A 27718-nucleotide genomic window follows, 5' to 3' on the forward strand; every position below is an offset into this window, starting at 1 on the left:
AAAGTTTAGAGGGGATGTGCGAGGCAAGTTCTTTACACAGAGGGTGGTGAGTGCCTGGAACTTGTTGCCGGGGGAGGTGGTGGAAGCAGGTACCATCGAGACGTTTAAGAGGCATCTTGACAAATACATGAATAGGATGGGAATAGATGGAAACAGACCCCAGAAGTGCAGAAGGTTTTAGTTTAGGCAGGCATCAAGATCGGCGCAGGCCTGGAGGGCCGAATGGCCTGTTCCTGTGCTGTACTGTTCTTTGTTCTTTGTTTTTGAAACAGTGGATATTTGCACGGCCCAGAGTCCAGGTACATAGCATGATCTGCATGCCATGCCATCCCGATCAGGGAGGATAGGATCGGAGCAAAGGAGGCCTAAACTTTCCTTGAGCAGGGCCTAGAGGAGGTTTCCTGCTCCTCCTGGCCCCACAAAGAAAGTAGCATTAATTCTAATCTTACCCTTTTTTGGGACCTCCTTAAGCTTCGATCCACTTCCTCACTGTGTAGGCCTGGCGGGAAACTCACTTCCACCTCCCACTCTGGTCTCTGAGTTAAATTGCAGTTGGGTCCCAATGGCATCATCAGGACCCAATATGCAAATGTTAAGAAAGACCCTGTTGGCTTTCGGCCGCCGTCCTCACCACCTGCTCAAGATAACAGGTGAAAATATGTTCCAGTTCCAGGGTACGTACATGACCTAGAGGGTTTTAACTACCCTCCCTCCTGATTTCCATCAGGCAAGTAGGGTTAATATAAGTGCTCCCACCATTGAAAAATAATCTTCCCTAAAAGAAACTTTCTGACAGATGCATGAGCTATCATCCCTTGTGAAAGTCTAATTTCTTCAGGACTTTTTTTCAGAAGTGACTACAGTTGAAAATAGCAATTTATTTAGCTCTAAAACACTTTGGGACGTCCTAAGTGTATAAAAGCCGTTTTAGAGACACAAGATCTTGCTTTTTTTAAGCCAGTCCAGCTCTGCGCAATTTCTCCTTGACACCCAAAATGTAATTGAGTGTAAACTCCAGGACATTGGTCTAACATTATAATTTGCATTATTCAACCCTGAACCTCTGCATTACACGGATGGCATCTTTCATGGTCCATAAAGTGACTGGTGTCCAATGGAGTGTGTCTGTACTAATCGTAGTCACCTTCAATCCCATGCTCAGGCAAATATTCATCATTTTGAAAGGAGTTCAGTTAATAGGGTTTTCATTAACATGACCACTGTGATTTGTGTCGTGCAATGGTTAGTAGTGGAATCTGCTCTAAGGAACTTACCTACTAACTGTCCTTTCATGGCAGAATAAGTCCTTAAATAACATGGAATATGACAGGACGTCTCTCTGTTTATCAGTTCTCTTTTCAAGTCAGAAGAGATATGCTGCTTAGCCTTTTGAGAAAGAAAGAAGAAATGGAAGAAAGACTCGTATTGTGTTTCTCCACCTACAATTAATTACTTTAATGCGTCTTATTGTTTAGTGTAAGTCAATAAAATGGGCAGATACTACAAAGTATTTTAATTTTAATTCTTGTGATAAATAATGCAATTATCCCACATTTTATTAATTTTTCCATAATAAATATCATTATTTAATGGTGTAATGCCACTGCCAAGTGAAAGCATGCTTAGTTATTAGTGCAGAAATAAGAATAGTTTTGATAAATCTATCTAATCTAATTATGCTGTTCTCCAAGTTCATTCACAATGACTACTTGTGCCTGAAATGAATACTGAAGAGAAAAGTCTGGGCAACTCGTGCACCAGTCAGGAACCTGTGACCTAGCTAATGTTATACAGCCCCTTTTGGGTCGTTTGTGAATGCATGAAGGCACAAGTCGAAAATCTGGTCGAAATAAGATGTTCCCAGATGGGAGCTAACCTCGCTGTCTTTCAGTTGGCTGTCAAACCTGTCAGATGAAGCTGGCAACCTTGGCTTTTCAGGAAGCATGTTAATTGGGGGCACGTCAGCTAAACGTGCTTCTTAATCAGCAGGAGCCTCCACGGGATGTAGAGTTCAACGAGCCACTGCAACATGATGTGTACATGAATACTTAAAAGCTTGTGCTACCAAGAATGTCATGCTTATTCTGTAGTAAAGTTTTTACCATTTTCTCAATTTGGGCTTTTTTTGTTGTTAATGCAAATTTCTTTAAAAGATGGTCAAACTGTATAGCACCCTTGACATACTCACATAGCAAAATATCTCATCATGCTTTCTAGGAGAATTATCAGACAAAAATTGACAGAGCCAAACTGAGAGAAGGAGACATTAGGGCAGCTAACCAAAAGAGGTCAGTTTTAAGCAGTGTTGAAGGGGGAGAGAGAGGTGGATGAGAAGAGATGTTTTGGGAGAGAATACTGGGACCTAAATGGCTGAAGGCACAGCCACCAATGGTGGGGTGAAGAAAGTGGGGGATGGGCTAGAGGCGAGAGTTAGTGGAGAGCAAATCTCTTGCAGGACTGTAGGATTGGAGGAGGTTATAGGGAATAGCCATGTAGGGAGCTAAACTTGAGGCTGAGAATTTTGGTGGATCAGGAGCCAATGTAAGCACCAGGATAAACATGTCTGCAGAAAGTGTAAGCAGTTAGAGGAATTCCGAATCAGGATTATTAACCTGGAAGACGAACTGCAGACACTGTGCAACATAAGGTGGATGAGCAGACTGGCCATGGTAGCATGGTACAGGAAGCCGTTCAAGCAGGGGCGAGCAGAAAGGAAAGTAGGGGTAGTTGGGGACAGTATAGTGAGGGGGATTGACGTGGTTCTCTGCAGCAAAGAGCGAGAATCCAGAAGGTTGTGCTGACTGGCCAGTGCAGGGTTCGGGACATCTGCTCAGGGCTAGAGAGGAACTTACAGTGGGAGGGAGAGGATCCATTTCTCATGCTCCATGTAGGTACCAACGCCAAAGGCAGGACAAAAAAAGAGGTTCTGCATAGTCAGTATGAGGATCTAGGCACCAAATTAAGAAGCAGAACCTCAAAGGTAATAACCTCTGGATTATGACCTGAGCTGCGTTCAAATTGGCATAGGGCAAATAAGATTAGAGAAATGAATGCATGTCTCAAAGACTGGTGTAATAGAAGTGGATTTTGGTACGTGGGGCACTGGCACCAGTACTGGGGAAAGTGGGGGCTGTACTGTTGGGATGGTCTTCACCTGAACCACGTTGGGACCAGTGTTCTAGCAAGCTGTATAATTAGGGAAGTAGAGAGGACTTAAAACTAAATATTGGGGGCAAGGGTTCAAATTTGGGAAGATGTGGTAAATTAAAGAATAGAGACAAGGCAAGAGAAAAAGGTATTAAAATGGGAAATGATAAAGAGACTGTGACAGGAAGGAATAAAGAGTACAAATCTAAGAGTAAATCAATAGATAAGGCTAGAGTTTAAAAAATAATTAAAGGACAAAACTAAAGGCTCTGTATCTGAATACACATAGCATTTGAAACAAAACAGATGAACTGATAGTTACAAAGAAATAAATAAGTATGATCTGATAGCCATTACAGAGACATGGCTGCAGGATGACATAGATTGAATATTGAAGGGTACATGACATTTAGGAAGGACAGGAAGTTAGGAAAAGGTGGAGGGGTGGCTCTGTTAACTAATGATGGTATTAGCACAATACAGAGGGATGACCTAAGTTCAGGAAAGCAGGTTGTAGGAACGGTTTGGGTAGAGATAAGGAATGATAAAGGCAAGAAGTCACTTGTGCCAGTGGTGTACAGGCCACCTATCAGTAACCACATGGTAGGGCATGGTATAAAGGAAGAAATAATGGGAGCTTGTCAGAAAGGTACGGCAATAATCATGGGGGATTTTAATCTACATATAGACTGAAAAAATCAGATGGGCAAAGGTAGCCTAGATGAGGAATTCATACAATTTTTTCTGGATAGTTTATTAGAACAGCACATTCTGAAGCCAACCAGAGAGCAGGCTATACTAATCTTGGTATTTTGCAATGAAATAGGATTAATTAATGACCTCATAGCGAAGGCTTACCTAGGCAGCAGCGATCATCATATGATTGAATTTTACATTCAGTTTGAGGGAGAGAAACTTAAATAAGGGCAATTATGAGGGCATGAAAGCAGAGCTAGCAAATGTGAACTGGCAAAGAAGGTTAAGGGATAGGTCAATGGAGATGCAGTGGCAGACATTTAAGGGGATATTTCAGAATACACAGAATAGATACATTTCAACGAGAAAGAAAAATTCCAAGGGGAGGCCCCACCATCCATGGTGAATTAAAAAAGTTAATGGCATCAACAAAATTAAAGAAAAAAGCATATAATTGCACAAAGATGGGAGGCAGGTCAGAAGATTGGACAGAATATTTTAAAAAAGCAAAGAATGACTAAAAGATTGATAAGGAGGAAAAATTAAAGAATGAGAGAAAGCTAGCTAGAAATATAAAAGCAGACAGTTAAGAGTTTCTGTAGATATTTTTTTTTAAAGTTAACAAATTGAGCATTGATCCTATAGAAAGCGAGTTTGGAGAATTAATAATGGAAAATAAGGAAATGGCAGATGAATTGAACAGGTATTTTGCATCGGTCTTCACTGTAGAGGATACAAGTAACATCCCAGAAATAGCTGTAAATCAGTAAATGGAAGGGAGGGAGGAACTCAAGAAAATTACAATCACCAGAGAAATCGTACTGAACAAATTGTTGGAGCTGCGGACTTCATCCTAGGGACTTAAAAGAAGTGGCTAATAAAATAATTGATGCAATAAAAACAAGAAATGCTGGAACCACTCAGCAGGTCTGGCAGCATCTGTGAAAAGAGAAGCAGAGTTAACGTTTCGGCTCAGTGACCCTTCTTCACAGATGCTGCCAGACCTGCTGAGTGGTTCCAGCATTTCTTGTTTTTATTTCAGATTTCCAGCATCCGTAGTATTTTGCTTTTAAAATAATTGATGCGTTGGTTTTAATTTTCCAAAATTCCCTAGATTCGGGAAAGGTTCCCTTTAATTGGAAAATATTAAATGTAACACCTTTACTCAAAAAGCGAGGGAGACAGAATGCAGGAAACTACAGGCCAGTTATCTTGACATCTGTCATGGGAAAATGTTAGAAGCTATTATTAAAGACGTTATAGCAGGACACTTAGAAAAATTCAAGGTAATCATAGAGTCATAGAGTTATACAGCACAGAAACAGGCCCTTTGGCCCATTGTGTCTGTGCTGGCCATCAAGCGCCTAACTATTCTAATCCCATTTTCCAGCACTTGGCCCGTAGCATTGTATGTTATGGCATTTCAAGTGCTCTTCTAAATACTTCTTAAATGTTGTGAGGGTTCCTGCCACTACCATCTCTTCAGGCAGTGCGTTCCAGATTCCAACCATCCTCTGGGTGAAAAGATTTCCTCAAATCCCCTCTAAACCTCCTGCCCCTTACTTTAAATCTATGCCCCCTGGTTATTGACCCCTCCACTAAAGGAAAGAGTTTCTTCCTATCTAACCTATCAATGCCCCTTATAATCTTGTCTACCTCAATCAGGTCCCCACTCAGCCTTCTCTGCTCGAAGGAAACCAACCCTAGGCTTTCCAGTCTCCCTTCCTAGCTGAAATGCTCCAGCCCAGGCAACATCCTGGTGAATCTCCTCTGCACCCTCTCCAGTGCAATTTCATCTTTCCTATAGTGAGGTGCCCAGAACTGTACACAGTACTCCAGCTGTGGCCTGACTAACGTTTTATACAGCTCCATCGTAATCTCCCTGCTCTTATATTCTATGCCTCGGCTAATAAAGGCAAGTATCCCATATGCCTTCCTAACCACCTTATCTACCTGTGCTGCTGCCTTCAATGATCTATGGACAAGTACACCAAGGTCCCTCTGACCCTCTGTACTTCCTAGGGTCCTACCATCCATTGTATATTCCTTGCCTTGTTAGTCCTTCTCACGCTTCTCAGGATTAAATTCCATTTGCCACTGCTCTGCCCATCTTACCAGCCCATCTATATCGTCCTGTAATCTAAGGCTTTCCTCTCATTATTTACGACACCATCAATTTTCGTGTCATCTGTGAACTTACTTATCATACCTCCTATATTCATGTCTAAATCATTAATGTACACTCTAAATCATAAATGTAATCAGGCAGAGTCAACGTGGTTTTGAGAAAGGGAAATTATATTTAACCAATTTATTGGAGTTCTTTGAAGAAGTAGCATCTGCTGTGGATAAACAGGAACCAGTGGATGTATTGTACTTAGATTTCCAGACGACATTTGATAAGGTGCAACATCAAAGGTTATTCTGGAAAATAAAAGCTCATGGTGTAGCGGGTAACATATTGGCATGGGTAGAAGATTGGCCAGCTACCAGGAAACAGAGAGTAGGCATGAATTATTTTCTCCTTGGCAAGATGTAACGAGTGGTGTGCCACAGGGATCAGTGCTGGGGCCTCAACTTTTTACAATTTATAGAAATGACTTGAATGAAGGGACTGAAGGTATGCTTGCTAAATTTGCTGGTGACACAAAGATAGGTAGGAAAGTAAGTTGTGAAGAGGGCATAAGGTGTATACAAAGGGATATAGATAGGTTAAATGAATGGGCAAAGATCTGGCAAATGGAATATAATCTGGGAAAATGTGAAATTGTCCATTTTGGCAGGAGGAATAAAAAAGAAGCACATTATATAAATGGTGAGAGATTGCAAAGCTCCGAGATGCAGAGGGATCTGGCTGTCCTAGGGCAGGTACAGAAGTAATTAGGAAAACTAATAGAATGTTATCGTTTATTGCAAGGGGAATTGAATGCAAAAGTAGGGAGGTTATGCTTCAGTTATACAGGGCATTGTGAGATCACATCTGGGGTACTGTGTACAGTATTGGTCTCCTTATTTAAGGAAGTCGGTAAATGCATTGGAAGCAGTTCAGAGAAGGTTTACTAGCCTAATACCTGAAATGGGCAGATTGTCTTATGAGGAAAGGTAGGACAGACTAGGCTAGTATGCACTGGAGTTTAGAAGAGTAAGAGGTGACTTGATTGAAACACATAAGATCCTAAGGGGTCTTGACAGGGTGGATGTGGAAAGGATGTTTTGCCTTGTGGGAGAATCTGGAACTAGGGGTCGCAGTATATTTAAGGCAGAGATGAGGCAACATTTTTTCTCTCAGAGGGTCGTGAGTCTTTGGAATTCTCCAATTCCAAAGAGTCTTTGGAAGCAGACTCTTTGAATATTTTTAAGGCAGAAGCAGATAGATTCTTAGTAAGCGAGGGAGTGAAAGGTTATTGGGGGTAAGTGAGAATGTGGAGTTGAGGTTACAATCAGATCAGCTATGTTGAGGGGTTGAGTGGCCTACTCCTGCTCCTAATTCATATGCTAGTATGTTCATATGCCAGCGCGCACAGAAGTTGATGGATCAACAGACTCGGTGCGAGCATGTCCCAAAAAGCTTCACAGCCAATGAGCTGTTTTTGAATAGTAGTCATTGTTGGAATGTGGGGACTCGCAATGTAACTTGTTGCAGTTCCACAGCCACTTTTGCATCAGAACCAGGCTTTTTCTTCAGTGTCACTAAGTCAATATCCTGGAATGTCCTTCCTAACACTATTCTGGGATGTCCATCACCAGTCCATCAAGGAGTGCAATGGTTCAGGGAGAAGGTCTATCACCAACTAGGGATTGAGAATAAGTTTACCCTTGCCAGCATTGCCCACATTCTGAGAACAATGGATGCATATTGATGCAAAAAAGGCCATTCAACTCAAAAACAAGGCCTTCTTAAACTCAGTTAAGGCTTCATGACAAATCCCTCCCTGTAAAAGGTCTTTAAGATGTTCCTTCACCCACGACCCATGCTACCTACCCATCCACTATTGACATTTGCACTGGTTGCTGGTTGCTTGATCGCAGTTTCCACACAGGAGTGCATCTGGAGGATGCCTTTTTAAGATTATTTTGATTGTTGAACCTTTGTTGTTCAGTATAGTCTTTCCAACCTCGCTAATAAACGTCTTCTGTGTTCCAAGTGTTATTTCTCTCAATCTCGAATCTCAGTTTGACCAAACTTGCTCGCCACTCCTGGGGTCGCATGCCTTTGCTTTTTTTGATCTGAATATTTGCAGCACCCAAGACTGTTGTAGTTCTCTTCTATTATGATTCGGAAGAAGAAAAGAAAGAACATGCATTTATTTAACATTGCATGACCTCAGAGCATCCCAACCACTTTACAGCCAATGAAGTATCTTTTGAAATATAGTCACTGTTACAATATGAGAATTGCAGCAGCCAATTTGCAAACTGCTACGTGCTATATCCAAATAATCTGTATTTAGCTACTTGGTTGAGGGATAAATATTAGCCAGTACACAGGCAAAACTCCCCTATTCTCTGAATAGTGCCATGGGATCTTTCACATCCACCTGAGAGGCCAGACAGGGCCTTGGTTCAACAATTCATCTGAAAGACGGCACCTCCGACCATGCAGCTCTCCTTCAATACTGTAGTGGAGTGTCAGTCTGGATTTTGTGCTCAGGGGCTGAATTTTTCCCCGACATCAGGACCATTTCTAGGTCCTGACCCGACAGGGAGAGTCTTCTGGGAGTCAGCCAATTAAAAGGCCACCTCAGCATTCGTTGTCCAATTAAGGATGGTGGACGGGTTCTCGATAGGAGGGCCCACAGCACTGGACAAACGACAGCCCCACCAGCAGAGGTGGGCGCTGCTGAAGCAGGTAGGAGAGCCCTCGGGAGCCTTATTAATATGTAAGATTGCAGAGGGCCCACATCAGTGTGCCTACAGGAAGGGTTATGGCCGAGGCTGACTTCTATGTCCACTTAAGGGGCCAGTGAGATCGTGCCCCACTGGCCCTACAGCCTGCCGCCAGGAGGCCGCCTCCAAGCTGCCGCCGGCCTCCCGAATCAGCACGTTGGGCAACAGGCACACCACACTGCAGCGCGGATTTGCCGGCTTGTCAACCTTCTAAACCCGCCTCCGCCTTCATGGCAAAATCCAGCTCCAAGTTTCTGGTGTGACTTCAAAAATGCTTCAATACTGTAAAGCACTTTGCGACATCCTAAGATAATGAAAGGAGCTATAAAAAGACTAAACTCTTTCTTTCCTTAAAGAACAAAAAAGACAAAAAGCTGAAGTTGTCCTTTCATCACTCTCCCAAGCGATATCTTCATAAGTGAATAAATCATTGCATAAACTGTTAAGCAGCAGCAGAGGACCTTTTGAGAACTGAAATGCTAATTAACAATGCCAAATTTCAGGGTTTGAGCTATTGCCGCATCCTTTCCAATTGTGCTTTCAATAAATCAGGTACAGAAAGAGAAATAAAGAGGCAGAAGGAAAATTAGATTGGGATAGCCAAATAATAGAAAGGAAAAATAGGAAAAAAGCTTTTATTTTAAATCTCTGGCAATTTTCTGCCCGTAGAAATGAAATTCCACAATTTAAAATATTCCTGGATCAGCTGAGTGACATGGTAGGAACATTGGTCTCCTCAATAAAATCTCATTACCCTGTCGAGTACTAGCCTTGACTTTCTTTGATGCATTTCACAGGAAATTAATGTGCAAATGCAGCAATGTCTTGAAACTCATGGGCAGGTTGAGGGTCAGCTGCCAGCTGCGGCGCAAATCTTCCGGCATCGTGTGTCAATCTGTAATTCATGGAGTACCTCTTCCTCACCAGAAATTATTAGACAATTTACGCATTGATAATGGCGAGCGCTATTAAACGGTTACTTTGGCAGAAAATTCTGTGCCACTAAGTTCAATTTTGCCTTTATCATCTGATAAATGATGAGCGACACAGGCATAGAAACTTTCTAAACATAGTTTTTTCAATGAGGTTGATGTCAGAAGGAAGCAGCTGTCCCTGCCTGCACTCTTCTGGCATTAAATATTGGCTGTCAAGGAACAGAATTCTCTGAATGCACCCATTATCGCTCTACTCAATGCCAGGTCCAGTTGGCGCTCATGGTTGTGCCAGCTGTCCATCCCACCCCGCAGCTACCAGGCTGAAACCTGTTGTCATAACGCTGCACAGATTTCGAGTGAGAAAAAGAGAGAGAGAACAAGGGCAGAGCCTCTTCACTGAAACACACAATGAGTCTGAGACCCACCACTGCAGCTGCCTTGCATTAAAGTTTAACAGGATCATAATTGGTTGTAAATTATTCAGCACAAGTAATGGACTTTGAGTCGCTTTAATTATGCGTGAGTAACAATTTAATTGCCACAGTCGACAAAAAAAAATTGCATGGGTATATAAGCGGACAGGAGCTGGTGGGTGTGAAGACGGGAAGACTGTTGAGGTGCAGACGCAATTTGCACATCATGTGCAGACTGGTAATCAATAAGGAAAACAAGCAGCACTTCTCAGCGTGAGGCTTCAGGGCATCTGCAAGTCCTGAAGACCTGCTACTCGATGGATTAAAGTATAACGCTGCGTTTGTGTCCAGCGTGCAGTTGTTTGATGAAGATTTCTGCCTCAAAACTGTCCCACTACCAAAAGGAGCTAAAACAGTGGGGAAGTTTCACACAGCAAGACCTACCTGTTGATTATGGAAAGGCTTTGATTCCAAGGCACTGGAGCAGGTGCAAAATAAAATTACTTGGATAATAGTTTGGACAATAAGGAAATGAAGGGATATGGGAATAAGGCAATGATCTTATTGAATGGTGGAGTAGGCTCGAAGGGACCGAGTAGCCTACTCCTGCTTCTATATCTTCTGATATCAGAACTGAGAGGTTTGATCTATCAGAACAGGTTGAAGAGGCTGTGCTCGATTCTCTAGAAAAAGAGAAGCCTGAGAGTGTCCTAATAGAGGTCTTTACGATTATGAGAGGATTTGATAGAATAGATGTACAATTGTTTCCACTTACGAATGAGACCAGAACTAGCGGCCATAAACATAAGACAGTCACTAGTAATCCATTAGAGAATTCAGGAGAAATTTCTTTACCCAGTGAGTAAGTGAGTATGTGGAACTTGCTACCTCAGGGAGTAGTTGAGGGGAATAGCATAGATATATTTAAGGGAAAGCTACATAAAAACATGAGGAAGAAAGGAATAGAAGGATATGTTGATGGGGTGAGATAAGAAAGAGCAGGGGGAGGCTCGCGTGGAGTATAAACACCAGTTTGTCCGAATGCCCTGTTTCTGTGCTGTAAATACTATGTAACTATGTACTATGATATGGCAAGCGAGGTTACCCAGAGACTTCAGGGTAGAAATTAGCCCTGGGCGGCAGCGCTATACAGGCAGTGTCGTATTGGGAACCCGTTACAGATGTCTATCCCTTTTGCTAGGGTTGGGTTGACTATCACTTCTTTAAAGGTCCTGCCTCCCCCTTCCCCCACCCAGGATGGCTGCAGGGCGGGGGCGGGGGGGGGGGGGGGGGGGTGGATCTAAGACATGCCCCCATCCCCACCCAAGCATTGCCAAACGTCTGGCTGAGTGTTTAGGAAGGAAGTGAGAGTATGTGGCAAGTGAGCAACACTCAGCAACATCATCGTGACATCTGGCCATTTATCATAGTTTATTTTAATTACATTTACCTCAATGTATCGATAGAAAGAAAAGGCACCAGTGTTTGATATCTGAAGTAAAATGCACAGAGCTAGACTTTCAACTTGTTGCCTCCACGTAAACCTGGCTTTGTGGATCATCCATCCTATATAATATCCACCTAGGCCCTAATCTCTGGAATTCCCTCCCTCCACCTCTCCGCCTCTCTACCTCTCTCTCCTCCTTTAAGATGCTCCTACATTATAACAGTGATTACAGTGTAAAAGTACTTCATTGGCCATAAAGCACCCTGAGGTTGTGAAAGGTGCTATGTAAATGCAAGTCTTCTTTTCTTCTATGTTTAAAACCTACCTCTTAAGTATCTACTTATGTGGCTCCGTGCCAAATTTTGTCTGTTACCAATGCTGTGAAGCACCTTGGAGTGTTTTACGATGTTAAAGGCCCTATGCAAATGTAAGATCTAGTTGGTGTTGTTGATTTATCGCAATATTTATCTCAATGCCAGATTGCATAGGTCAGTCCATCTCCAAGTCATTTTAGTGGTAAAGCAGGAGGCAGAGGAGCTTGATTGCCCTGTGGGATAAATATGTTTGACACTAGTCTACTCAATAAAGGACCACTTCATGGGGGTACCATTTACATTTTTGCTTCATTCTCGGAGTATGGGCAACATTGGTAAGGCTGGCATTCTGTGCCTATCCCAAGCTGCTCTTGAAAAAGTGGTGGTTTGATACCACAAAGTGGCTTCCTGGGCCATCTCAAAGGCCATTTAAGAGTCAACAATGTTGGTATGGTGTAGGCTAGACCAGATAAGGACATTGGGACCTAAAGCTTATTAATAAACCAGTTGGGTTTTTACAAGTATCTGACAGTTCCACAGTCACTTTTACTGTTTCTAGTTCCTTATTCCAGATTTATTGATACAAACTCAACTTCAATTCTCAAACAACCATGGTGGAATTTGGACTGACATTATCCAGATTATCTGGATTATTAGTCCAGGCTTCTAGAATTACTCGTCCGGTAACGTAATCATTACCATTTCCAATGGACCTCTCTCCACAAAACAAAATTATGCCAGCTCTGCAATGATAACTTTCAAAAGGGAATTGGATAAATACTTGAAAAGGGACAATTTGCAGGGCTATGGGGGCAAGTGTAGGACAAGTGGGACTAGTTTGATAGCTCTTTCAAAGAGCTGGCACTGGCAAGATGGGCCGAATGGCTTCCTTCTGTGCTGCAAAATTCTATGATATCACCAATGGGGAATTTTATCTCTTAATTACAGGTTATTCTAACATAATAGTGCCAGGTTGGTAATTGGATTTTTAACACTGTTCACAGAACTTGAAGAGAGTAGCAGAGACCTGGATGGATGAGTATGCAGAATACATCTACCAGCGCAGACCCGAGTACCGGCATCTCTCCACTGGAGACCTCACTGCCCAGAAAATGTTGCGGAAGCACCTCAGGTGCAAGGACTTCAAGTGGTTCATGACAGAAGTGGCCTGGGACCTTCCAAAGTACTACCCTCCAGTAGAACCTTCACCAGCTGCCTGGGGAGAAGTGAGTATGAAGAGAAGGACTAGTGTTCACACCCTGGCACACAGTAATCATTCAGCGGCTGAGTCCGCTGCACAGATGGTGGCTTGGCTAGAGGCATCACTGGCTACACATTGCAGCCGTGTCACATTACACTGTCTCTCCAACACACGCTGCTGGACAACCCGTGTGGGAGCTTTGTTTGAACACGGCGTTAACAGGTGTTAGCCATAGTTCACTTGGTAGCACTCTCACCTCTGAGTTGGAGCATCATGGGTTTGAGTCCCACTCTGAAGACCTAGGTAAATAACCCAAGCTGATATTTCCAGTTCCAATACTGAGGGAGTTCCATTCAGATGCCCTCTCAGGTAGATGTAAAAGATCCCATGGCACTATTTTGAAGAAGAGCAAGGGAGTTCTCCCTGGTGTCCTGGCCAATATTTATCACTCAACCAACATCACTAAACATACTGATGAAGGGTCACTGACCTGAAACATTAACTCTGCTTCTCTCTGCACAGGTGCTGCCAGACCTGCTAAGTATTTCCAGCATTTCTTGTTTTTATTTCACTAAACATACTATCTTGTCATTATCACATTGCAGTCTGTGGGAGCTTGCTGTGCACAAATTGGCTGCCGCATTTCCTATTTTACAACAATGACTACACTTCTAAAGTGCTTCATTGGTAATGAGGTTTTTTGGCATAGAGAAGGAGTCCATACCAAGGGCAGAAATATGAGCTAAGATAGACTGAATCAGGATGTAGATTTGTTTCAGATGAGAAGCTAGGCATTGTGGAGGAAAAGAGCAATTTAGAGAATCCATCACTGAGTGCTCAGGTACAAAGAATAATGTAAAAGGCTAATGGAATATTGTCCTTTATCTCATGTGGGCTGGAATACAAAGGAGTGGAAGCTATTTACAGTTGCATTAAATTCTGGTTAGATCCCAGCTAGAGTCCTGTGTTTAATTCTGCGACCACACCTCAGGAAAGATATATTGTCCTTGGAGAAGGTGCAGCACTGATTCACCAGAATGATACAGGGGCTGAAAGGGTTAAATTATGAGGGCAGATTGCATAGACTCAGCTTGTATTCCCTTGTGTACAAAAGATTCGTGGATGTTCCAATTGAGGTTTTAAGATCATTAAAGAATTTGATAGGGTCGATAGAGGGAAACTATTTGTTCTGGCGCAAGAGTCCAGAACAAGGAGGCATAACCTTAAAATGCAGTCCTGGTCACCTCATTACAGAAAGGATGTAATTGCTCTAGAGAGGGTACATTTACGAGGATGTTGCCAGGACTGAAAAATCTCAGCTATGAGGAAAGATTGGATAGGCTGGGGTTGTTCTCCTTAGAGCAGAAGAGCCTGAGAGGAGATTTGATTGAGATGTATAAAATTGTGAGGGGCCTGGATAGAGTGGAGGTGAAGGGCCTATTTATCTTTGTAGAGAGGTTAGTGACTAAGGGGCATAGATTTAAAGTGATTGGTAGAAAGATTAGAGGGGAGTTGAGGAAAGGTTTTTCCACCCAGAGGGTGGTGGTGGCCTGGAACTCACTGCCTGAAAGGGGAGTAGAGGCAGAAACCCTCAACTCATTTAAAAGGTGTTTGGATATGCACCTCAAGTCCTGTAAGCTACAGGACAATCGGCCAAATGCTGGAAAATGGGATTAGGCTGGGTGGCTGGTTTTTCAGCCAGCACAGACACAATGGTTCAAGTGGCCTCTTTCTATTCCGTAAACTTTCTATGATACAATGATTCGTAAAATTGGAGCCAGGCCATTCAAAGGTGACGTCAGGAAGCACTTCTCAGCACAAAGGGTAGTGGAAGTCTAGACCTCTCTCTCTGTCAAAAAGCCATCGAGGCTGAGAATGAATTGAAAATTTCGAAACTGAGATTGATAGATTTATTTTAGGCAAGGATATTGAGGGTTTCAGGACCAAAGCTGCTAAATGGAGTTAAGGTACAGATCAACCTTTCTTTGGCCTCCTTGTCTCGAGAGACAATGGATACGCGCCTGGAGGTGGTCAGTGGTGTGTGGAGCAGCGCCTGGAGTGGCTATAAAGGCCAATTCTAGAGTGACAGACTCTTCCACAGGTGCTGCAGAAAAATTTGTTTGTCGGGGCTGTTACACAGTTGGCTCTCCCCTTGCGCCTCTGTCTTTTTTCCTGTCAACTGCAAAGTCTCTTCGACTCGCCACACTTAAGCCCCGCCTTTATGACTGCCCGCCAGCTCTGGCGAACGCTGGCAACTGACTCCCACGACTTGTGATCAATGTCACAGGATTTCATGTTGCGTTTGCAGACGTCTTTAAAGCGGAGACATGGTGGGTCTGATACCAGTGGCGAGCTTGCTGTACAATGTGTCTTTGGGGATCCAGCCATCTTCCATGCGGCTCACATGGCCAAGCCATCTCAAGTGCCACTGACTCAGTAGTGTGTATAAGCTGGGGATGTTGGCCGCCTCGAGGACTTCTGTGTTGGAGATACGGTCCTGCCACCTGATGCCAAGTATTCTCCGGAGGCAGCGAAGATGGAATGAATTGAGACGTCGCTCTTGGCTGGCATACGTTGTCCAGGCCTCGCAGCCATAGAGCAAGGTACTGAGGACACAGGCTTGATACACTCGGACTTTTGTGTTCCGTGACAGTGCGCCATTTTCCCACACTCTCTTGGCCAGTCTGGACATAGCAGTAGAAGCCTTTCCCATGCGCTTGTTGATTTCTGCATCTAGAGACAGGTTACTGGTGATAGTTGAGCCTAGGTGAACTCTTGAACCACTTCCAGAGCGTGGTCGCCAATATTGATGGATGGAGCATTTCTGACGTCCTGCCCCATGATGTTCGTTTTCTTGAGGCTGATGGTTCAGCCAAATTCATTGCAGGCAGCCGCAAATCCGTCAATGAGTCTCTGCAGGCACTCTTCAGTGTGAGATGTTAAAGCAGCATCGTCAGCAAAGAGGAGATCCCTGATGAGGACTTTCCGTACTTTGGACATCGCTCTTAGACGGGCAAGGTTGAACAACCTGCCCCCTGATCTTGTGTGGAGGAAAATTCCTTCATCAGAGGATTTGAACGCATGTGAGAGCAGCAGGGAGAAGAAAATCCCAAAAAGTGTGGGTGCGAGAACACAGCCCTGTTTCATGCCACTCAGGATAGGAAAGGTCTCTGATGAGGAGCCACCATGTTGAATTGTGCCTTTCATATTGTCATGGAATGAGGTGATGATACTTAGTAGCTTCGGTGGACATCCAATCTTTTCTAGTAGTCTGAAGAGATCACGTCTGCTGACGAGGTCAAAGGCTTTGGTGAGATCAATGAAAGCAATGTAGAGGGGCATCTGTTGTTCGCGGCATTTCTCCTGTATCTAACGAAGGGAGAACAGCATGTCAACGGTCGATTTCTCTGCACGAAAGCCACACTGTGGCTCAGGGTCGACACACTCGGCCAGCTTCTGGAGCCTGTTTAGAGCGACTCGAGCAAAGACTTTCCCCACTATGCTGAGCAGGGAGATTCCACGGTAGTTGTTGCAGTCACCGCGGTCACCTTTGTTTTTATAGAGGGTGATGATATTGGCATCGCGCACGTCCTGAGGTACTGCTCCCTTGTCCCAGCACAGGCATAGCAGTTCATGTAGTGCTGAGAGTATAGCAGGCTTGGCACTCTTGATTATTTCAGGGGTAATGCTGTCCTTCCCAAGGGCTTTTCCGCCGGCTAGAGAATCAATGGCATCACTGAGTTCCGATTTTGTTGGCTGTATGTCCCGATCAACCATGATCTAATTAAATGGTGGGTAGGCCCAAAGTGCTGAATGGCCTCCTCCTCTTCCTATGCTCCCGTGACCTGGGAAGGTAGTCGCTCATTGCTGAGCATAAACATTTGTTCTTCCAGTGCATTCTTTTGCTTTTTGTCACTCACTCAATCAAGTAATGCTGCTTTCATGGTCTCAGCCTGTAAATAACTGCTGTTCCTTCTCAGACCTGAGGGAGATCCAGGAAATCTGTGAGCATCAGAGCTTGAAAGTCACCGTCTGGGAGGGAGACTGCGCAGACAAGGCTGACCCACGGCCCGCACAGTATGAGTCCGTGTGGAATGAATGGATTTGTTCCATTAATCTGATGACTGGCTCCACCAGGTGCTTCAGCTGTCATTTAATTTGAATTAGAACAGCGACATTTAAACACCACAAAGTGGAGGAAGGTCATCGTTCTGCTGTTTAGTCTGTTCCCCCTAATTGTTTGAAAATGTGTTATTCATTTTTTTAATGTATATTTTTAAATGCTTACTGAATTCACTGCTTACACTGAGTTTACAACAATTCAAATTGTTTTAAAAATATCCCTGAGCCTCAACATTGGACCAAGGTGCCGGCCAAGGTTATCTAGTCAGTAGCAACAAGTTGCATTTATATAGCGCCTTTAGCATTTTAACATCCCAAAGGACTTCACAGAGGAGAAACATACTACTTGCAGTATTAGGCAACTTAAGGAAGAATGGCTGAAAGCATGGTTGAAGAGACAGGGCGTGAGCAGGCTTTTGAAAGTGGGGAGAGGGATCTTAGGGAGGTATCCCAGATGGTAGGGTCAACAGGAGTGTAAGTTCTGCCATGAATCATGGAGCAGAAGGAGGATTTGATAGGTAATTACCTCAAACACTCACTCCCTCCACCACCATCTACATGATGCACTGCAGCAATGCACCAAGGCTCCTTCGCCAACACCTTCCAATCCTGTGACCTCTACCACCTCGAAACAGAAGGGCAGCAGGAGCGTGGAAACACCAGCACCTCCAAGTTCCCCTCCATGTCACACACCATCATGGCTTGGAACTATATCGTCGTTCCTTCACTGTCACTGGGTCAAAATCCTGGAACTGCCTCTCCAACAGCACAGTGGGTGTGCCAACACCAATGGTTCACCACCACTTTCCCAATGGCAATTATGGATGGGTAATAAAAATTGTCCTCGCCAGCAATGCCCAAACTCTGAATGAATGAATAAATAAATAGCATAAGGCTGTGAGGTACAGATTGAGATGTAGGCCTGGAAGAGCCGTTAGAGGTTACGTTGGAAAGGCCGAGGAGGGATTTTGCAATCTCGGATGCAGGTTTTAAATGCAGTGTGTTGGGTATGTGGACCCAGTTATGATTGATGAGATTAGGAATGATGGAAGAGCAGGACCTAGGATGGAGTTCTGGACAGTGAGACTTAAACCTATGACATTCTGTCTCAAACACAAGAAAATTGTTACCACTGACACTTTAATGCAAAGGCGTGTGATAGGGTCTCGGGAGAAACTATTTCCTCTGATGTAGGTATCCAGAAAAATAAGGCATAGCCTCAAATTCTAAAGCTAGGCCATTTGGGAGGTGATATCGGGAAGCACTTAACACAAAGGGGAGTGGAAATCTGGAATTTTTTCCCTTAAAAAGCTGTTGAGACTGGGGTTCAAGGGAAAATTTCAACACTGAGATTGTTAGATTTTTGTTGGGTAAAGATATTTTGGGTCACAGAACCAAGGCGGGTAGATAGAATTAATATGCAGATCAGCCATGATCTAATTGAATAGGGGAACAGGCTTGAGGGGTTGAATGGCCTACTCCTGTTCCTATGTTCCTACAGCCTGGCAAGGTCATCACCCACTGCTGAGCATAACGTTTATCCTCCCAGTGTTCTAATTCTCCCAGTGCGTCTTTGTCTTTTGTCACCCACTCAGTCAGGAAGAATGCTGCTTTCATGGTCTTAAAGTATAAGCAGCTGCTGTTCCTCAGAAAGATTTTGGATCCTGCTTGGTATATTAAATGTGCACTGTCTTCATAAAAAAATATTTAGCCATCTTTATTTACAAACATGCGACTTAATGTACCAAGTCATTGTTCTGGATGCATCATGGCAGAAGGTGCCAGTCAACTAGCCACAAGATTAAACAAAATGGCAGACCGATCTCCTATGACATAATCAGTAGATTTTGCTGCAAAACTAGCTCGGCCAATATAAATCCAATTTGTTTTTGTAAGTTGCTTTAGCTTTAATAATGAGTGGTGAATGTTGAAGGAAGATGAAATGAAGGCCATGAAAGTCTTTTAAACTTACAGGGAAAATGGGAAAGACAGAATGGGGAAAATTGAGGATAAGTAAGCAGAATTAAAGTTGATGTCAACTCCAGGCATCTGATTATCTTTCTTACTGCTTTATGAGTATCTCTTCGAGTCGCAGTGGGCTGAAAATGTTTCTCTGCCCAGGGAGATATTCACCTCCTTGGATCTACCAGTAGTCGAAAGGTTATATTTTTAACATGAGCTGTCCAACACGTTGCAGTACAGTTGAGTTGCTGCAGGTGGCAGTGCAGAGCAATGAGAGGTGATCACGCTCAAGGTCGCCATCTGCAGACATTTAGTAATACTACAGCAATGATTTATAATGTCTGTCACTGCGACAAGAAAAACTCATCCGTAAACTTCTTTTCGCCAATGACTGTGCTCTCCTGGCCCACAGTCAGTCAGACCTGCAACATATAACAACACATTTTTCCGAGGCAGCAGAACTCTTCGGACTAAAAATCGGTTTAAAGAAAACTGAAGTCCTGCATCAGCCTGCACCCCAAGAATAATTTAGACGACCAAGCATTGTAATCGAGGGAACCAAGCTAAATGCCATTAAGCAATTTACTTATTTGGGGCGTGTCATCTCATTTGATGCCATTCGGCAAGGAAGTGGACAATAGGCTTTCAAAAGCAAACAGAACATTCGGCAGATTGTACAAATGTGTGTGGAGCAACCGCAGCCTCAGAGCACAGATCAAACTCAAAGTGTAATAAACCATAGTCCCCACCACCTTTCTATATGGCGCTGAGTCATGGGTCCTCTACCACCGTCATGTATGCCTTCTAGAGCGTTTCCATCAGCGCTGCCTCCGCAGTATCCTCAAGATCTGCTGGCAGGACCGCATCACAAACATTGAAGTCCTGGAAACAGCCAACATCACCAGCATTGAGGCCATCTTCCTGAAAAGCCAACTGCATTGGGCAGGTCACGTTGCCCAGATAGACGACAGTCCCCTGCCCAAGATGGTGTTGTATGCAGAGCTGACCATGGGTAAAAGGAACAGAAGGGCTCCATGCAAACGTTTCAAGGACACCCTGAAGAAGTCCCTCTCTGTGTGCCACATCGACCATCGCCAGTGGGATGCGCAGGCCATAGATCATGACGCCTGGAGATGCTACATCAGGAGGGCTGCAGGCACCTCTGAGACTGAGCGAAGAACCAGTATGAAAGAAAAAAGGAGAGGGATTGACTCAATTGCCCCCAGCAACGGCTACACCTTCAATTGTACCCGCTGTGGGAGAATTTGCCGGTCACAGATAGGCCTGACTAGCTACCAGTGGATCTGCAACCGATGACTACAGCCTTCCAAAATCTTGGTCTGCGAAGAAATGCCAAGAGATATACCTCAGTGAGAAAAAATAATGCCTAGCAAGAATGGGAACTATGATTAAAAATTTAGTAAAAATACATTAGTCTGTATTTTACCATCAATGGCATAGGAATGGCACTCAATGTTCACCATGCCGACAGTTTCCCACTGAAACATTGTGGGCTTATGAGCAGCAATTTATTGTCATTGGGCGTCTGAAGCAGTGTGGTGCCCTCTACAGCGGATCTGTGGGCATGTGTGTGAGCCAGGCAAGCAACAGCAGGCTCTTCAACCAATCAGATTTATGAATCCCCACTAAGACAGGCAAAGTTTAAACCAGGAAGTCTGAACAAGAAAATATAAATGAGATTTAAATTTTGTTCTGAAAGCAAAATAAAAATTGGAAAAGCGAGATGGGATTAAGAGAGAAAGATAAAAGAGACAGACTGAAAAAGTAAAAAACAACTAAATCTCCAACAGTAATTAAATTCTGAAGGAATGAGACCCTACATTTGTAAAATAAAATTTTCAGGGACAGAGTTTTTGGCAGTAATTATGACTTATCATGCCATTAATGATTCATTTACCTATGAATGCACCGGCTCTAACTTGTTCTGCCATGTTTAGTGGGTAACTAGTGGATAAGTACAGAAACTTCACGCTCGTACATTGATTTCAATGCCGAGTCTTTCAGTGAGGTTCTGTTATAGCTCAGCCTGTAGAACAGCAGGGTAACCTGGAGTACAACGTTCACACGTCCACATTTAACTGTTTATGTGCAGACCGTGGAAGTTGCTACCCAATTTGTTCCATAATAACTGTGCACACTGATATCCTCATTGATATCCTGTTATTCTTAATGCAAAATCTGTGCCATTGACTGAGATATATAAAATTATGTAAGAAATATGTGCAAATCAGAATTAAAAGCTGAAAATGATTTTAAAGACATGCAGGTTGTTCAGCATCTGCAAAGAAGAAAGGTGGTGTTTAATCCATTCAGAATATGTTGCAAATATTGTGGAAGGAAAAACAATAAGCAGCTTCAGAGAACCAATGACACTCAGAGACAGGGACCAACTTGCTTTATATAAGTGCCTTCTACATCAGAAAATATCCCAAGGCATGTCGCAGAGCTATAAGCAGACAAAAACAAATGCCAAGCCAAAGAAGGGGTCATTAGGAGGGGTGACCAAAAGCATGATTAAAGAGGAGTTAGAGATGGGTCTTAAAGGAGGAGAGAGGGGACAGAGTTCCACTTCATGGGCTTAGATGGTTGAAGGTGGGACTGACAGCATACTTCCATGCTGTCAGTCTCAACTAAACAATTTGGTGACAGTCTTGCATCTGTGTCAGAAGTTCATCATAATAGAGTTACACAGCACAGAAACAGGCCCTTCGGCCCATCGCGTCCGTGCCGGCCGTCAAGCACCTAACTATTCTAATCCCATTTTCCAGCACTTGGCCCGTAGCCTTGCATGCTATGTTGTTTCAAGTGCTCATCTAAATACTTCTTAAATGTTCAGAAGGCCATTGCGGGAGTTCAGCACATAATGTAGGCTGGCACTTTGGTGCAGTGCAACATGACAACAGTGACTGTACTTTTAAAGTAATTCATTGCCTGGAAAGCACTTTGGGTCATCCTGAGGATGTGAAAGGTACTATATTGGGCAATCTCGGTATAAAACAGTGCATTGTTATGACCTGGAATCCACACCCTGAGAGGGTGGTAAAAGTGGACTCTATAGCATTCAGATGGGAATACTTAATGGGAAAATTGGCAGGGCTACGGGGAAAGAGCAGGGAAGTGGGACTAATTGGATAGCTCTTTCAAAGAGCTGGCACAGGCACAATGGGTCAAATGGGCTCCTTCTATGCCGTATGATTTAGAAATCTCCATGTTACACATGAAGTGTAATATTCTGTGAAGAAAGCTCAATGTAATGTTGCTAAATATGCTGGTGGTGCACGAGTTAAATGCTCACCTTTCTCAGGCTATGGGACTCTGCCAACTCAACGAGCCACTCGATAATCACTCGCAGCTCTGTGCTGGCTCTGTGCTGATTAAGCCTAATTGCTTCTGACTGAGAGTTGTGAGGAATGCAGTTACTGGACGAAAGTCCAACAGGCAGTCCTGGAATATGAGTGGCTATGATGTGTATTAGTACGTTAACCTGACCGTGTGTTATGTGGCTTGGAAGTCAGGCTCAGTTACTGGTCAATTCGGAACAGTAGTTAAACGCATAACTGGGAATCAGCTGTAGTTGCACAGAGTAAGGCAAGGGCTTTGGGTCTTAAAGAAGGAAAGAAAGAAGAGAGTTCCAGTCCATGGGCTTAGATGGTTGGAGGCAGGACTGACAGTATATTTTTATGCTGTCAGTCTCAGCTAAACAGGTTTGGTGCCATTCTCGCCTCTGTGTCATCTTAGAAGCACTGGCCAGCCCAGCTGTTTGCAAGCTGGATTATTTGTCCCCCAAGTGATATTCTCTCAGCCTTGCATCTTTCTGAGATGATGTTATTTGATTGACAGGGAAACGAGTCCTGTATCTTGGAACATATGGTGAAAGCAGGGAGTTAGAGGAGCATGTCACAGAATCTGTCCTTAGATACTAGCCAGCAGTTAGCAAAAGGACGTGACACCATCACTGGATCAAAATCCTGGAACTTCCTCCTTAACTGTCAGTGTGCCCACCCCAGATGGACTGCAGGGGTTCGAGAAGGCGGCTCACCGCCTCCAACACGTGCTGGACTTGCCAGAGACGTTCACATCCCACGAATGATTAAAAATAATTAGCATCTCATTATAGTTTCCAGTGATGATGAATTAAGTCGTGGGGAAGAGTTGGAGGATGCAGTGTTAATGATGCAGGATACAGCATGTGTAATCCAACGCTGGAATAATAGTGAAGGGATGCAGCCCATTATGTCACACTGCACTCGACTGCTGTGTTACTGTGGGTGATTTAAAGTGTTGGCGGTTGGCACCGCTTGTTGTTTTTAATCTGCCTTCAGCACAGTGCCTGTTAAACAGGGGGTGGGAGCCAGGGTCGGGGGGTTGGGGGGATGGGGGGGGTGGGTGCGGCCCAGGGGAGATGAGAAAGTACTGAATGTGGAAAATTAAACAGCAAAACAGGTTGTTAAAATAGAAACAAGTAGCATACCACAACTGATGGTGACACAAATCATAAGAACATCAGAAATAGGAGCAGGAGTAGGCCATTTGGCCCATCAAACCTGCCCCGCCATTCAATAAGATCATGGCTGATTTGCCCCAGACCTCAACTCCTCTTTTGTGCCAGCCACTCATAGGCCTCAACTCCCTGATATTTCAAAAATCTATCTACCTGTTCTTTAAATACTTTCAGTGATTGAGCCTCCACAACTCTCTGGGGTAGAGAATTCCAGACATTTACTACCCTGGAGAGAAGAAATTCCTTCGCATTTCAGTTTTAAATGAGTGTCCCCTTATTCTGTAACTATGTCCCCTAGTTCGAGATTCCCCCACTAGTGGAAGCATCTTCTCAGCATCTACCCTGTCAAGCCCCTTCAGAATCTTGTACGTTTCAATAAGATCACACTTCATTCTTCTAAACTCTAATGAATAAAGGCCTAACCTGTTTTGCCGTTCTTGATAAGTCAACCCCTTCATCCCAGGAATCAGTCCAGGGAATCTCTTTTGAACTGCCTCCAATGCCAGTATATCCTTTCTTAAATGCAGGTACCAAAACTGTACACAGTACTCCAGGTGCGGCCTCACCAACACCCCGTACAGTTGTATTTTTAAACTCCAACCCCCTAGCAATAAAGGCCAAATTTCAGTTTGCCTTCTTAATTACTTGCTGCACCTACATGCTAATGCTTTGTGTTTCATGCACAAGAACACCCAGATCCCTCTGCACATTTTTGGAGTCTCTCTCCATTTAAATAATAGTGTTCCTTTTGATTCATCCTACCAAAGTGCATGACCTCACACTTTCCTACATTAAATTCCATCTGCCAAGTTTTTGCCCACTCACTCAACCTATCTATATCCCCTTGCGGATTCCTTATGTCCTCATCACAACATGCCCTTCAACCTATTTTTGTATCATCAGCAAATTTGTATATATTACACACTGCCCCCTCCTCCAAGTTATCAATATCAATAGTAAATAATTGAGGCCCTAGGACTGATCCTTGTGGCACTCCATTAGTTACATCTTTCCAACCTGAAAAACACCCATTAATCCTGACTCTGTCTTGTGTTTTTTGTTTTTAGTTTTAGAGATACAGCACTGAAACAGGCCCTTCGGCCCACCGAGTCTGTGCCGACCATCAACCACCCACTTATACTAATCCTACACTAATCCCATATTCCTATCACATCCCCACCTGTCCCTACATTTCCCTACCACCTACCTATACTAGGGGCAGTTTATAATGGCCAATTTACCTATCAACCTGCAAGTCTTTTGGCTTGTGGGAGGAAACTGGAGCACCCGGAGGAAACCCACGCAGACATGGAGAACTTGCAAACTCCACACAGGCAGTACCCAGAATTGAACCCGGGTCGCTGGAGCTGTGAGGCTGCGGTGCTAACCACTGTGCCACCCGTGTGTGTTAACCAATCCTCAATCCATGCTAATATATTACCCACAATACCGTGAGCTCCTATCTTGTGCAATAATCTTTTATGTGGCACCTTATCGAATGCTTTCTGGAAATCTAAATACATTACATCTACCAGTTCCCCTTTATCAACTCTGCTTGTTATATCAGTTAGCGCACCTGGTTATTCAACAACAACAAACAACTTATATTTATATAATGTCTTTATTGTAATAAAGCCACTTCACAGGAGCATTATAAAACTAATATGACACCAAGCCACATAAGGAGGCGTTAGGTCAGATGACCAAAAGCTTGGTTAAAGAGGTAGGTTTTAAAGAGTGTCTTAAAGGAGGAAAGCGAGGTGGTGAGACGGAGAGGTGTAGGAAGGGAATTAAGAAGCTTGGGGCTGAGGCAGCTGAAGGTACGGACACCAATGGTGGAACAATTAAAATCAAGAGGCCAGAACTCGATGAGCGCAAATATCTCAGAGGGTTGTGGGGCTGGAGGAGATTACAGAGATAGGGAGGAGCAAGGCCATGGAGGGATTTGAAAACAAAGATGAGAATTTTTAAATCAAGACATTGCTTGACTGGGAGCCAATGTAGGTCAGTGCGCACAGGGGTGATAGAGGAACAGGACGTGGTGTGAGTTAAGACAGGGGCAGCAGTTTTGGAGGATCTCAAGTTTAAGGAGGGTAGAATGTGGAAGACCAGCCAGTAGTGCGTTGGAATAGTCAAGTCTAGTAACAAAGGCATGAATGAGGGTTTCGGTAGCACATGAGTTGAGACGGGTGAAGTCAGGTGATGTTATTGAGGTGAAAATAGGCGATCTTAGTGACGGCAGAAATATGAGGTCATTTTGGGGTCAACTGTGACCCCAATGTTAAGAACGGACTGGTTTAATCTCAAACTGGTGCCAGGGAGAGGGATGGAGTTGGTAGCCAGGGAACGGAATTTGGAGTGGGGACCGAAAAAAGATTGGCGTCAGTCTTCCCAATATTTAATTGGAGGAAATATTTGCTCATCCAGTATTGGATTTCCGATAGGCAGTCTGATAATTTAGTATCAGTGGAGAAATCGAGATGCGTGGTGCAGAGGTAGAGCCGAACGTCATCAGTGTAACACTGTTGGTTTGTATGATGTCGCCAAGGGCCAGTATGTAGATGAGAAATAGGAGGGGGCCAAGGATAGATTCTTGGGGGACACCAGAGGTGACGGCACGGAAGCGGGAAGAGAAGCCATTGCAAGTGATACTCAGGCTGTGATTAAATAGATAAGAATGGAACTAGGCGTGAGCATTACCCCCCAGCTGGGCAACAGTGGAGAGGCATTGGAGGAGGCTGGTGTGGTCAACCATGTGTAAGGCTGCAGACAGACTGAGAAGAACAAGGAGGGAAAGTTTACCTCTGTCACAGTCAGATGGGATATCATTTGTCACTTTAATAAGAGCTGTTTCGCTACAGTGGTAGGGCGGAAACCCGATTGGAGGAATTCAAACATGGAGTTCCGGGAAAGATGGGAATAGATTTGGGAGGCCACACTGCATTCAAGGACTTTAGAGAGGAAAGGGAGGTTGTAAATGGGACAGTAATTATAGATGAGCCTGAACGATGGCTAAGCTATTCGACTGGAGGAGGATATCTCAGCCAAGCCCGAACCTCCGTAAGCCAATTCCAGTCCCCATTGCTTATAGCGGGCTTGTTGGTGTTGGTACGATAGTACCTGTCATAATTAGTGGACGGTAAAAGTGCAAAGTGTCAAATAAAAACAGTGTCAGGAACCAGTTTGGTTTCTAGCTTTTCCTTGTTCATGTAAGAGAGGCATGCCACTTTGAAAGACACTTTGCAGCTTGAGTGACTTTTGGTAAATAACATTTGGTAAGTAACCCTGTCACTCAGCCACTATTGCACCCCTATGCAAACAGTGACACTGCAATACTGAGGCATTCAGCTCATCAGGTCAAGAAGTATCAGTACTTAATTGCATCTTATGGAGATGCAAATAGCTTATTGAACTTCCCAAAATAGCTAGCCAACTTAATGGGTTATAATTGATGCCTCTGTAATTGATTTTAGTGGAAAGGGTCTATAGGCTTCCCATGCCTGTCAGTGGTGGGGATTGTAGGCTCAAATATTGACTTCCAGCAAAGAACATTGATTAAGAGCAGAAACCTTGGCCAGTTTCCATGTCCTAAGCAAGGATCACAGAGGCTGAAGTCAATAGAGAGGAGAAAGCAAAGTTGAGAACTATCTGGTTGGTGTGACGCACAGAGTCTTTGACTCTGAGACATCGAACTATGAGTTCATGTCCTCTGATAATGTATTTGGACTTGGCATCACAGTGAAACACTCAAATCAGGCAAGGATAGGATTTCCAGAGAAGCAACCAAATAAGAGACCGGTTTACAATAAAAAAAACTATTGTGCTCTGTTGTAATGTAGGAAATATAGCAGCCAAATTACCTACAGCAAGCTCCCACAAACAACAATGTGATAATCACCAGATAATCTGTTTTAGTGATAAAAACAAGAAATGCTGGAAATACTCAGCAGGTCTGGCAGCATCTGTGGAGACAGAAGCAGAGTTAACGTTTCAGGTCAGTGACCCTTGATCAGAACTGACAAATATTAGAAATGTAGTAGGTTTTAAGCAAGTAAAGCAGGGTTGGGGCAAG

The 27718-nt window shown here is 43.8% G+C and overlaps 1 protein-coding gene across 1 annotated transcript in view; it reads left to right on the forward strand.

Moving 5' to 3' along the window:
* Nucleotides 1–27718, forward strand: part of galntl6 (polypeptide N-acetylgalactosaminyltransferase like 6) — a 1388519-nt gene that overhangs the window by 1229999 nt on the left and 130802 nt on the right. The window contains exon 10 of the mRNA XM_068028772.1: nucleotides 12844–13065. Coding sequence (XP_067884873.1) covers nucleotides 12844–13065 — 222 coding nt within the window. The remainder of the gene's footprint in view (nucleotides 1–12843; nucleotides 13066–27718) is intronic.

Source organism: Heterodontus francisci, chromosome 4 (assembly GCF_036365525.1).
Source record: "Heterodontus francisci isolate sHetFra1 chromosome 4, sHetFra1.hap1, whole genome shotgun sequence".
NCBI classification, from domain to species: Eukaryota; Metazoa; Chordata; class Chondrichthyes; order Heterodontiformes; family Heterodontidae; genus Heterodontus; species Heterodontus francisci.